We start from the raw sequence: 14111 nt of genomic DNA, 5'->3' as shown, positions 1-14111 counted from the left end.
ATTATTTTTGTTCTGAACATTGCATAAAATAATTGACAACTGTCATAGGACAAAAATATAATCTATTAGTGGTTATGATACCATCAGGAAACTGTAAAATTATTTAATTTTTTTCTTTGAAGTGGACGTATGTATGCAGTTTAAAATTATAGTTCCCTTAACGCAAACAATCAGTAAGAGCCGAAGCATATACTTACAAAGTTAAATGGCATCTATCAAAACGGAATACCTATTATATGACGGAATATTAAGTTAGCAAGTTGATTGCATAATAATTAGTTAAATTTTTCGACGTAATTATGGCTCAAGGTTCAGGGCTCAACTCAGTCAGAGGGATACATTACAACAACAAACAGATCAATAGCAAAAAGTAAAACTTTGAACAAATAGTGAAAATAATGAATTTACTTTCTTCTTCGTGGGTAGAAAAATAAATTTTATAAAATAAAATAATAAATCTTTATATTAAAAAACCCTTATTTTTGAGAAGGAATAAGGGAATTCGAGAAAAGATGTCTAAGTTAAAAATATTCATCTATTTATACGTGAGAAGTCTGTTGGAAACACGCAATTGTTTCCTCTTAATATAATACATTATTTTTAACCTTTTAAAATTTAAATTTTTTAAAGAGGTTTTCGGAAAGTAGTGAACTACAACAACAAAAATATATTTTTATATCATTTAATTAATTGAATTTTTGGTTGACTATACAGCTGTTTTGAGTATTGCCAAATACCCATAATCAGTGGTATTGGAAATATGTAATTCTTGTATTTAACTATTCGTAAATAATTTTTTGAGACTGCAGGTACCAGGTATCAAACTCGTGCCCCGCCAAATTTGAAGCTCAGACTCAGCGCACCTTAACCAACTGAACCAAAACCGTACTTGACTTTTATATTCGGAAAGTTTTATTAACAAATTCACTTGCTATATTTATATTAGAACGAAATCATAAACCAGCTGTAGAATAATTGAATTAATTAATTATATTTTGTATTTTTAGTTATTAAATTTCAATACTATTCTGTTTGTAGAGGCATTATTTCTTGCATGTTTTATATATTAATTCTTATGTATAGAACCTAATCTAGGAATGTTGTACTGAGAAAATCATGTTAATGTTACTCCACGATTCGCATGGGCGAATGAAGTTAAATTATATAAGTTATAATTTAACTTCATATTTTTTTGACGGAAATGATTATTATATTTAATAGAAACTAGTATATTTCATAAAGAGGTTTTCGAAAAGTAGTGAACTTAAATTTTTGCAATTTAATCCGTAATTATTAGAGGCCCAGATGTCTACAATAAAATCAGTATGCAGATTTAAGTTCAGCAGTCTCAAATAATATAACTCATCTCGGTGATGAATTTGTCAAGTGTTAAGTATAAAAAATAAAAAAAAAATATGATATATAATATCACTTTTTGTTATGTTGGTTAAATCTTGTCTTTAGTTCCGTTACTTTTTCGGGGATTGCCACCTTGACAGGTTGAAGAGGTCCAGTAGTTACGTAGAATCTTCGAGTGATGCCGGCGTTAGCATGCTACTGGTAGGTCCCCCCTTCCTGGTAAGTTCGAATGGGGAGTAATAAAGCTAAGTATAGTCCGCAACGTGGTGACGGTACTCATAATGAGCGGCTGCAAAAGGCGTCTGTTCTCCATGTTAAGAGCGGCCTATTCAAAAGTGATCTGTCACTACAAGCAAAGTTTACAGGACTGGCATTGCGCTTGTAACCCATTGTCAGGGCTTTGTTCCATTCTTTAACTATTTTCTGAAAATAAAACATGAGTCTAAACCCGATGGAATCACACTCTCCAAGTGGTACTCTTACACATACGGCAAAACCACCTGTTCTGACAGCACACATAACGGATTTGGAGGTGCGAAACTCACGTTTACACAGAATCTCTTCGTTAGGTACAACTGTAACCTAGGAATGCAATGAAATGAAGAAAAAGAAAATAGTTCCGGTAGCCTTCCGGCGCTAAGGCTATGGTAAATAGTTGCGCATAGCTGTTTTCCTCTTATATATAGGGTGAACTATTGTTGTTAGTAATACAAAGATGTTTCTGTCGTGTTTTCGTGGTACGCTTATGTCCAACTATATATTTATTTATTATTTACATTTTATATTGTTTTGCATTTTTATTTCAAAATTAAAATTATTCACGCGTATATCACGCATATATTCTATATAAATTTTTGCTTTCCAAATTAAATCCAATTAAATCGAGCATAAACAGCAATGATTGTATACTCTTTTTGCTTTAATTAAATAATAATAGAGTAATTGAAAGTGAAATCTTGCGTGTTATATGCTCGAACCTTCTGACAAATACAGTCTTCACAGTCTGAACGGTGGTGCTACACAATGTTATTGTCTAACGAACATTCTGTACAATAAGAGGTGACCTTTTCCTGCAAATATACTCACGTCTAGTACGAACGTACACAACAAATCAGTAACGCAACACAGATATACAGATACACAGATTCGAGAAGATATATCAAGTGATTTTATAGTGGATTTTTTTAGTGAATTTTTTAGTTTCTAATATCAAACATAAATTAATTGAACGCATAATTATCTAGAGTAGGGTGCACTGCGATTGTGTCAAAGAATTTCACCACCAAACTTGAAGTTTGTTTTGTGTTGATTTGCGAAAATCCACCCTCAATAATCGATTCAGTTGTCATTTTCCTTCTGCAGTCGCAGGCCAAATAGAACTCGAGCACACCACGAATCAGTAGTTGTGTGTATTTTCAGCAGTGGAAGTGTGTTTAATACTTGTGCGCTGTAAAAAAGTGAGTGAAAATTCAAATAAAAATTGTTTTAATTCACAAAAATATGCAATAAAAATTAGTCAAATTAAACTAATTTCAATAAAATATATAACAATTTGAAAATATTTGGGTATAGTGAAAAGTCTTTATTCATCTTTGCCTGGACAAGAAATTATGAAAACAGTATAAAAACCTGCAAGTGTCAAATGGTGAAAAATCGAAATTTTCTTCGCCAAGCTTTTGAATGTTTATTATCACTTTCCCAAATTTTCTCAAAGAGCACATATATCAAGTGTATGCCAAGTGTATGCCGTGTATGTGTACGCTAATGCTCGACCAGTGTCTTACGTGGGGTGCAGGGTGTTGTTGCGAGAGCACAGCATTCTCAAAAACTGTGTAATGTGCAAGTCGGTGTAGGTCGGTGTAGGCTGTGGGCACAGCAGAAAAACAATTGCAAATTAAGTTTTTTTCCTTAATATCTTTTTGTTTGGTAATTTGTTGTGATTCCAATAAGAAATAAATTTTGTTATTAAATGTAAAAAACAAATTTCGATATTATAAAGTTTATCTTACAAAATTATTATTAAGTATTAAGCACTGAAAGACAACAAAATACTATTTGGATAAAGGATAAAGGAAAATCAATAAAATTGCGAACGAGGACGTTTTCACTATCAGCAAAAAATTTGCATAAAAAATTAAATTCAAATAACTGATATTGGTCTTAAAAAATTATGTTCAAGACTACGATTTAAGACTAGGATTAAGAATAAATTCTTCCTTAAAAACAATTCTAGATAACATCTTCAGTATACATATTTGTAATAACCGCTTCTCATATAGCGAAAATAGTTATATAAACTTGTTTTTATTTTTACTAAAATTGTATTTATCATGATAAAGCAGTTATGACCATCTTCCAATTAAAGTCTGCCTACGTAAGTAAATATATTAATTCCAAGAATTAAGCATCGTTCCACGGAAGAGCAAATAATTCAAAAACACATTAAATAACATTAATAACATTAATCAGATAGAGAATAGATTTAAGAATTTTATTAATTTTATTTTAAAGACCATTTTAACGAAAGAAACTAAATTCTTAATAGAAATTATTTTTTTTTCAATAGGGAGGTATTTTGAACAGTAGTAAATCACAACAACAAAATTTTATTAAATGTGTTGTTTAATTCTAAATAGACATTATTCCATAACATTTATGAGATAGAATAGGAATAGAAATAAACGGGGTACCAGCTCCCAATGGAGCGAAGCATTGCGACCATGGTTGATCTTTTGTGGTGTCAGATAGAAAATCGATTTAAGAATTTTATTAATTTTATTTTAAAGACCATTTTAACGAAAGAAACTAAATTCTTAATATAAACTATTTTTTTCAATAGAGGGGTATTTTGAACAGTAGTAAATCACAACAACAAAATTTTATTATTTATTAATATAATGAATTTTTGATTGACCAGTGGTCAGTGGAATCTTATTAACATGAATTATTTACTAATAATAAATACTAATAATAAATAAAACAACAGTAATTTTAAATTTTTTGATTAAATTCTAGTTAGTATATAACCAATTTCAAAAAAATAACATTAAAAATTTCAAAAAGTTTACACTTGTAGTCCAAACAAATTATATACGGACTATAAACTAATTAAGAAATTCGAATATTTCCTAAGATCATTGATGATGAGTACTTGGTAATACTCGAATTCGCGTTGTATGATCAGCTAAATTTCAATAAATTAAATAAAATTTTTGTTCCTGTCTTTTCTTTGCTATTCGAATCCGTATAACTTTTAAATAGTTTCTTTTTGTTATAAAGAAGCGTCACTCTAGACAAGAAAAAATTAACAATAAGAGAAAGATTTTCTTTTAGAGTAGTTGTGAGTTATCTTTCTTGAATGTTTCTGTTTTTGGAAAAGACTTATATGCATAAAATAAAAGATTGTAAATTAATTTATATTTTTATTTTGATTTTTATATAGTGCTCTATATAAATATCGCCGACGTTTTCAAGTTTGTTTGACTTCTGCTTAAAGGTGGAGTATTATTACAACTGTTCTTGGAAACATTTAAGGTGGTTATTTATAATGGAATCTATTTAGAAAATCAGTTTTATATAACAAACAAATAACAATAAATTACACACTGTACAATATATAAACAATATACAATATAAAGATTATACAATCATGGTTATAGTGGTAGCAGGTAGCTGTTGGTAATGTTGTCACTATTCTATTATTTATTAATGGTTCTGTATATGTTTCTTAGTTTTTTAAAAACAATTTCAGTTATATTTTCATTCACCACAATTAACAATTTTTCGTCATTTAATAATAACTTGTTGCTAAGCTATTCGTTTAAGTGTGGCGGTTTCTGAACGTACCGGAGTGGTCTGCGTACCAGCAAAGCCCAAACGTACGACTACCCCATTCAAGTAAAAGTGAACCAACCTTACAAGTCTATGAACTTGGAGTTCCAAATTTTTCAAAATGATAGCTCTGTCAGATCGATAAGATAAGAAAGGTCAAAGATTTTAAGTCTGTTCTTAGCCAATTATGAACACTAACACATTAGGTGGAGTACAGTTTCCTCCTTATCCGCTGAGCCACAACCACGACATATATATGTAATATATGTTTTGGGAATAATTTGGCGTTGACCAGAAAATATTCTTCCAGTAGTTTCGATATTTACGTCATTCCTGCATAAATGATTGATGCTTGAACTTGTTGTTTTCAATAAATTGTTGATAGTAAAACTTATTCGTTTCTTTTACAGATAGTACATTAGGTTAGGTTGGTTAGATTGGAGTGGCGGCCTTGTTTACCAAGAAAGCCCACTTGAGCACAAATAATGGCCCGTCGTGATACCACAGGAAAAAGCGATGCTTGTATATAGACAAATGATGGTACAATGGTTTTACTCTTATGGTGTTCAAACTACATTTAGGCTTATATCAGGTATGACTACCGTCATGCCTTCAGAGTTTACGCTTGTTATATATAACTCTGCCTTTATATATGTAAAAGTATATTTCTGCAACTGCTGTTAAATTTTTTGTAATATCTTGTTCAAAATTTCTAAATATTTTCTATTCAATTATCGTGAGCTCTCTAAATCATTGACGTATCTCTAAATCATTCAATTGCTTTTGTCGAAATCTGTAAAGAAAAAATAATTTATTTCGAAAATTTAATTAAATATTTTTATGTGTTGCCTTAATGTACGTATGTATCCAGTACTTATTGTCTATCAGTAATACATTTATTTTACATTTGTTGTTACGAAATTTCTTGACTTCAAATCATTGCTTAATTAAGAAAAAATTATTGCTCAAAAAATATCTAAAATTAAAAAATAAAAAAAAGATGTGCAGTTTAAAAATCTGAAATATTTTTTCTCTATTGATAGTTTTAGTGACAACTTTCATTTCAATTTTAATCATCGTTTGAAGGTTAGGTTGTTTACATCAATTATTTGACTGAGCCGTGATCTGGTACTTCATACGAACTTACTTATTCCAATACGTTTAGATTCTACAGGGCGCAATACATCCGTTTGTTGAAATTACAAACATTTGTAGGATGCAGGTATATTTTTCACAAAAACATATAGCGAATCGAAACACACTTTATTTATTTTATTTCGTATAAAACAGCTGTTAATTTTAGGGTAATCTTACTACTCTGGCAAAATATCTAGAGTGTTATAATTTAATCTGGAGTGTCATATATTTTGCTCCAGATTTACCGCCATTAGTATCTAATCATTTTGACTGATATTTTGAACTTTCAACGCAACTATGGTCGAGTTATAACAAATTTTGGTTTCAAAATGTTTATAAAACCTGTAAACTAAGCCATAGTGGATCAAAAAGCGGGACAATTGAGATTGTTACCATCAATTATTGTATTGTTGTTTACTCGAAGCTTTGTCAATAAAAAGATTTTATTGCATATTTTGCAATTTAAAAATATATATCTATCGTAAAAATACAACTTGTATATTTTAGCTAATTGTACCGGAATCTACGATCGAATAAGCATTTTATTCTTCACAATTTGTCCCAAGAGGTTTTTGTAAGTGTTCGTAAATGACGCATATATTGACAAAGCGATATAAATGAAATCCATATCAAAATCGTTTAATCAGGAAAAATCAATTTAGGAAGCAGGTTGGGTTAGACCCATTGTGCCGTATTATTAAAAACCCAATTGTTAAAACCATCTAGAACCTTTCGAAAAGCTTATGATTCTATTTAAAGGGAGATCCTAAAGTTCGCCAAGATTCTTAAAAACACTCCTAAAATGTTATGGCGGCGCCGTGCATGTGCCGGACAGAAGCAAAGCAGGTAAGAGGCACTCTCATCATCCTCACCGCAACTGCGTCAGATATGGCTGAAAGGGTGATTTAGTCTCCTAGCATGGTTTAACTAGAATACAATCTCCTGTAAGTAAGACTGATATCTCTAAGGGGCATCTCTATGAGAGAGTTCGATTTTCTTCTATTGGTGTGTCGTCAAATTGCATACAGATGCCTGCATATCGTAGATTCTTCCCATTTTTTTATTAAAAAGTTCAGCACAGGAAGAACTCAATTTACCAATCTCGAGTAATTTAGTTACTGTTGATTTATTGGTTGGTTCATGTGGTGCTCCTCCATGGGTCCAATAAGCGCTTTCGCATCAATTTGTTATCAAATTTTCGCTAGCGAAAATGTATTCACCAGTTATAGTATCATTTGTATGCAAATAAAAATTCAGAATTTTGAATGAGTCTTCTACTTAATTCTTGGAAGACTGATAAACAATTTCATCCACCGAACCTCATCATCACTTTCCGTTGCGCTTAGGATCGTATCCACTAATTCAGAGCTATAATGCTTAATAATATCGTTATCTGTAGGAAAGCTATAGATGTACGAATTTCATTGTCAATCTAAGTAGCATTGGAAGTTATTTTATTTACTTTAAACTACGCTTTATAATTATGTTCCATCAATTCAGGGTCTACATCAATATTATTCAAGAAAACTAAAGGAATATATCGTCCTATTCGTCCCATGTAGAAAATTAGCCAAATCCAGCATTTTATAGCAGTGCGCTATCGTTTGACTACTTACATCAATATCTCAAGCTTTTGTTACATGATTTATACAATCTATAAGTTTAATATCCTCCTTTTTGGTTGCTTCTACACGCTTTAGTACTTCTTTTAGGATTCTGTTGCGATAATTATACTTTAAATTTTGAATTACTCCCTGATCAAGCGTTTGCAATTTAGAGGTCATATTCGCGGAATTCCATGCTTTTGCATAGATATCAGCGTATTCCCATATTCCTATTTCTGACAATATCTTTATGCGAGTTACAGAAGTTCGAGTTCTAGAAGCAGAAATGTATGTAATTTGCTCTCTGAAACCCTGTTGCACTCTTTTTAGATCGAGTTATAGTGAATTCGAGTTATAGAAGTTCGAATTACGGAAGTTTGACTGTATTTAAAATAAACGAAATCTTATTAATTAATAATGATTTTATTAATAAATTAATAATGTTATTTTTATTGTCGTCTTTTATCTTTAAGGATCTCAATCACATAAATCTAGTTCTCAAGTGTTAGGTATAGTAAAATTGCGTATTTAATCTGTGGTAATTTTTATATACAAGAAATGTCTTAATATTAATATTAATTAATATTGTTTTAAAAAATATATTTAATTATTGTTTCAGTATTATTAATATAATATAAATTATTACTATAATTAAATTTTTTATGTTGGCTTTCAGAATATTTTAAATTAGTAGAGATGTCGAATTTAAAAAAATTCAGTGACGAGGATAGTGAATCCCAATATGGACGTGTCTACGCAGTATCAGGGCCAGGTAAATAATTATTGTAACAATTTGTTAGTAAAATATTTTATATAATTTTAAATATAGTTTTAGTTGTCACAATTAGTACATTTGTTAAGAATTTATTTTATTTATTTTAAAATGATATTAGTTGTCACTGCTGAATGTATGTCTGGTTCTGCTATGTACGAATTAGTTCGTGTTGGTTACTATGAACTCGTGGGTGAAATTATTCGCCTAGAGGGTGGCATGGCCACTATACAAGTATATGAGGAAACATCTGGTGTAACTGTTGGTGATCCAGTGTTGCGTACTGGAAAACCATTATCCGTCGAGTTAGGTCCTGGCATTATGGGGAGTATATTTGATGGTATACAACGTCCGCTGAAAGACATCGGTGAACTAACTAGTTCCATTTACATACCAAAAGGCGTTAATATACCAGCATTGTCACGTACGCAAAGCTGGGACTTTAATCCATTGAATGTCAGAGTTGGCGCACATATTACTGGTGGTGACTTATATGGCATTGTGCATGAAAACACATTAGTTAAGCATCGCATGATTGTAAGTCCACGCGCTAAAGGCACTGTACGCTACATAGCGCCAGCGGGCAATTATAATGTAGAAGATGTTGTACTGGAAACTGAATTTGATGGTGAAATTACTAAACATACCATGTTACAAGTGTGGCCTGTGCGACAACCACGTCCAGTTACCGAAAAATTACCAGCAAATCATCCACTGTTTACCGGGCAACGTGTGCTTGATTCATTATTTCCATGTGTTCAAGGTGGTACCACTGCTATACCTGGTGCTTTTGGTTGTGGTAAAACAGTTATTTCACAAGTAGGTATTCATAATTTTAATAAGTATACGATAGCTGATAGTTAATCTATTAACTACTTTATCGCAGGCTTTGTCAAAGTACTCTAACTCTGATGTGATTATCTACGTCGGTTGTGGTGAACGTGGTAACGAGATGTCAGAAGTATTACGAGATTTTCCTGAGTTGACTTGCGAAATTGATGGTGTAGTGGAATCTATAATGAAACGTACTGCACTGGTAGCGAATACGTCCAACATGCCTGTGGCTGCTCGTGAAGCATCTATTTATACAGGCATTACACTTTCTGAGTATTTTCGTGATATGGGCTATAACGTGGCTATGATGGCTGATTCAACATCTCGTTGGGCTGAAGCCTTGCGTGAAATATCAGGACGTCTTGCTGAAATGCCTGCTGATTCTGGTTACCCGGCTTACTTAGGTGCTCGCTTAGCATCCTTCTATGAACGTGCTGGTCGTGTTAAATGTTTGGGTAACCCTGAGCGTGAGGGTTCAGTATCAATAGTCGGCGCTGTATCTCCACCTGGTGGTGATTTTTCAGATCCTGTTACCTCAGCTACTTTGGGTATTGTGCAAGTATTTTGGGGCTTGGATAAAAAGTTGGCGCAACGTAAACATTTTCCTTCAATCAACTGGTTGATATCATATTCAAAATATATGCGCGCACTGGATGAATATTATGACAAGAACTTCCCCGAGTTTGTACCTTTACGTACTAAAGTTAAGGAAATCTTGCAAGAAGAAGAAGATTTGTCAGAAATTGTACAACTAGTTGGCAAGGCTTCGTTAGCGGAAACAGATAAAATCACATTAGAAGTTGCAAAATTGTTGAAAGATGACTTTTTGCAACAAAATTCATATTCGCCTTATGACCGAGTCTGCCCATTTTACAAGACTGTGGGTATGCTGCGTAACATAATGTCATTTTACGAATTAGCGCGCCATGCTGTTGAATCCACTGCCCAATCCGACAACAAGATCACATGGAATGTTATACGTGACGCTATGGGTAACATTCTATATCAGTTGTCGTCCATGAAGTTTAAGGTATGAACTGTTGCAAATCAATTTATCATAAATTAAATTTTGCTTTTCACATAGGATCCCGTTAAAGACGGTGAGACTAAAATTAAGGCAGACTATGATCAGTTACATGAAGACCTACAACAAGCCTTCAGGAACTTGGAAGATTAAATAACATTTAAATTTTATGCTTTAATATTACATAGAAAATTAATATTATTTTAAACAAACTGTTAAAGCAACCTCTCTAAAATTTTAATTACGAATGTTAGTTAAATTTTATTTTAAAAAGACGAACAATAATTAGTAGATAATAATTATTTAATTTTGGAACGGTTTAAGCTAATAAATGTTTTTAAATATATAAATACGTACAATGTAAAAGATATACTTATTAATTTATTGTAAAGATGGTTCATAAAACAAAAACAAAACAAAAAAAGTATCATAATATAAAACCAAAGTAAATAAATCCTGATTAAGTTAACCTCAAGAGTCTCAGGAGTTACTGCTTTACTCTCAAGTAAAATGCCCGTATTAATGTGTGTCACTAAAGTATTCATAAAATTTAATATACATAAAGTTGTTAATATTAAATGTACTGTTTCTATAATTTATAACTTCATTAAATTTACACTTTTTAAGAAAGTATTTACAGTATAAAATTTATATTGTTTATTTTATCAGTTGTAGTCTATTTATTGCAATTCATTAATATTATATAAAATATTTACTTTATTTAATAATTATTATTATATATACAAATAGAAAAACCTATGTATTATCAATGTTACTATTAAATCTAAAAACAAAATATAAATAAATATTTAAAAAAAAAACAAAAATTGTTGAAATATAGCTAATAATATATTTAATTGAAAACACAGTTTTTATTTATATTTTTTAATTTATTAAAAATCTTAAGGGAATATATTAATTCATATATTAAATATGTACAAAAGTTCTTATATAATTTCAGTTTATTAAGTTCCAATATGCATTAAAAAATAATTATATCTTCTATTTTCAATAATATATTTTCCGTCTACATGTTAAATAAATAATTATAATATGTGTTTAAGACAAACTCCCACATTCTTTTATTGTCAGTCCTCTATCTTAAAAGTGGTCTTTCACCTTTTCTCTTATTTTCTATTAAATAAAAAATTCAAGAATTTTTTTCGTCTATTGATTTTTGGTTAACTCATCGCCACTTTGATTTAGTTACTCTTTCTAAATGCATGGAAATGTATTAGTCCAAGCACTAAATGCATGGAAATGTATTACTTAATGATGTCGAAACGGTATAACAAATTTAGTAGTAACTAATTATTCGGTCAAAAATGGTCAACTAAGCGGAGCCTGAGGGATTTTATTCTAGTCCCAACTAAAAAAAAAGAGTTTTTAAATTTTTATTTAAAATTCTGCATTTAAATTCTGTATGTCTGTATTTTGTAAATGTAAACATTTGTAACAAAATATAAAATTTTAAATTGTTACAACCGAAATACAAACATTAATAAAAAGGTTAATAATTATAGAAACACTGTACCACGTTTCCACTGTGTCATTTGGGCAGTTTTGCTCATTAATACCGCTAAAAAAAATGGGTATAATTTGCTATACAAAGGGATTGCATATAAATGAACTAAATTTAAATAAGTTAACTGATTTAAGACAAAAAATGTCAAATGCAACCCCTAAAATTTATTTCTTACAAAGGAAATTTAAAATATTCTTCATAAATTTTATATATAAAATATAAACAAACAAGCTATTTCACATGCATAAAACAGTTCATGCCAATGTAAACGACTAAATCTTAATTTCATTAACACAAGTAGATTTATAGTGTCATTTAGGCACTTGCTCATTTATATAAATGAGTGGATGTGGACATTATAATATTAACGTAGTTGATAGAACTTTTATAAAATTCATTTAATAATATCTCACATAAAAAAAAATGTATAAATGACATATTAAATCATTTATATACATTTTATATTTCAATTACTTATTTAATTAATAAAAACAAAGATTTTATTAAATACTTTCTTCCTTAGTCCGTTTGTTTACAGCTCAGCTGTTGTTTACTTACATTTTACATATGAAATATATGACAAATATTTCAACTTTCAGTCATTAACCTTGTGGGAAATCTATTTTTAAGATTTGCATTCGACATTTTTCGCCTTAAATGAGTTGATTTATTGATAATGAGCTCATTTATATGAAAACTATTTGTATGGTAAATCATCCTCATTAGCGAAGTTAGTGAGTAATACCGCCTAAATGAAACAGTGTGAATATGCTCTTAGCTGCAGTGGAAAAATGATATTAAATACATTGATTTAGGTGCTATTGAGACTGGTGCATATCTTAGTGTCATTTATACCGCTACATTAAATATGTTTACTGGTTTTGAATTAAAAATAGAAGTTCAGTTCCATATATGAAATTCATATTTCGCATGATGCTTAATACAAAATTTGAAACAACTGAATAAAATCAAAATCGCAAGGAGGTTTGTGCAGTAACTACCAGTAACTATCAAACTGTAAAAACTCGCAGAATTCTCAAATGCATTTTTGCGTTTTCTGCTCGCTTAATAAAATTATGTTCACACCGACTCAATTTTTACGGTTCGAGCATTGTTTTTGTGTGACTTAACTAAACATATTTGTTTGGAAGTGCTATTTCACAGTTGTAAATATATCTCAATACTGATTTATGTCATGCCTAAGTCATCAACATTGTTGACTTTATTCGTTTTTAAGTTACAACTGTAAAATCAGCATTGCATTGAAGATTCTCACAGTTTGACAGCTATTGATAGTCACTGTGTAAGCCGTTTCTGATATACTGTGAGGACAAGTTCCTGATATCCTTTTAAAAATGTGCATTTTAGAATTATAGACACAAACCTTTTACTTTTTACTTTCGAACAAAAGAAAAGTGTCTGTCTGAAACTAATTTTTTTATGTGATATTCTGGTAATATAAGAAATGTTTCAGTTTGAACAGCACTAAACTTAAACATTCTAATGGCGTTTTCGACTGGTAAATCTGAATACAATCTAGACTTACTCTTGATCTGTTAAATTTTTTGCCCAATCAAATATTATTGGAGTAACAGTTTTCTAGTAATTCTAGTAGACATTTATATTTTCATATATTGAGTTTTTAATTTACATTTTATTTGTCAAGTCATATCAAACAGCCGTCAATTTCAGCGTAATCATGCTACTTTGACAAAATAACAAGTGTTATAAATTAATCTCAAGTGTTATACATTTCGCTTGAGATTTATCAGTCAAACATGAAAATTGCATTAAAAGTGAATCTCGATTAAAAAACTACCTCAGATTTATCAATCGGAAACGGCATAGCATTGCAACATACACACATTTTTTGAAGTAATATTAATATTTTAAACATGTATGCTTAGTATACTACTTTTTTTAATAGCCCACTATGAACCCTAAAATTTATTAGATTTTTTTCGCTTGCACAACTGATTGGATCTCGCCAAAAATGACGTTATTCGCCGTTCAAATGTCAACAAA

The 14111-nt window shown here is 30.3% G+C and overlaps 1 protein-coding gene across 1 annotated transcript; it reads left to right on the top strand.

The window, feature by feature from the left end:
* The first annotated feature begins 2713 nt into the window (after positions 1–2713).
* LOC119688007 (V-type proton ATPase catalytic subunit A) lies at positions 2714–10783 on the top strand. The gene is made up of 5 exons (XM_038102605.1): positions 2714–2816; positions 8608–8703; positions 8825–9522; positions 9590–10567; positions 10622–10783. The coding sequence occupies exons 2-5, from the start codon at positions 8628–8630 to the stop codon at positions 10712–10714; spliced, it is 1845 nt and encodes a 614-aa protein (XP_037958533.1). The 5' UTR covers positions 2714–2816; positions 8608–8627; the 3' UTR covers positions 10715–10783.
* The last annotated feature ends 3328 nt before the right edge of the window (positions 10784–14111 follow it).

The sequence above is a fragment of the Teleopsis dalmanni genome, chromosome X (genome assembly GCF_002237135.1).
Source record: "Teleopsis dalmanni isolate 2A chromosome X, ASM223713v2, whole genome shotgun sequence".
Taxonomy (NCBI): domain Eukaryota; kingdom Metazoa; phylum Arthropoda; class Insecta; order Diptera; family Diopsidae; genus Teleopsis; species Teleopsis dalmanni.
This window is presented reverse-complemented; position numbering and strand designations above follow the sequence as displayed.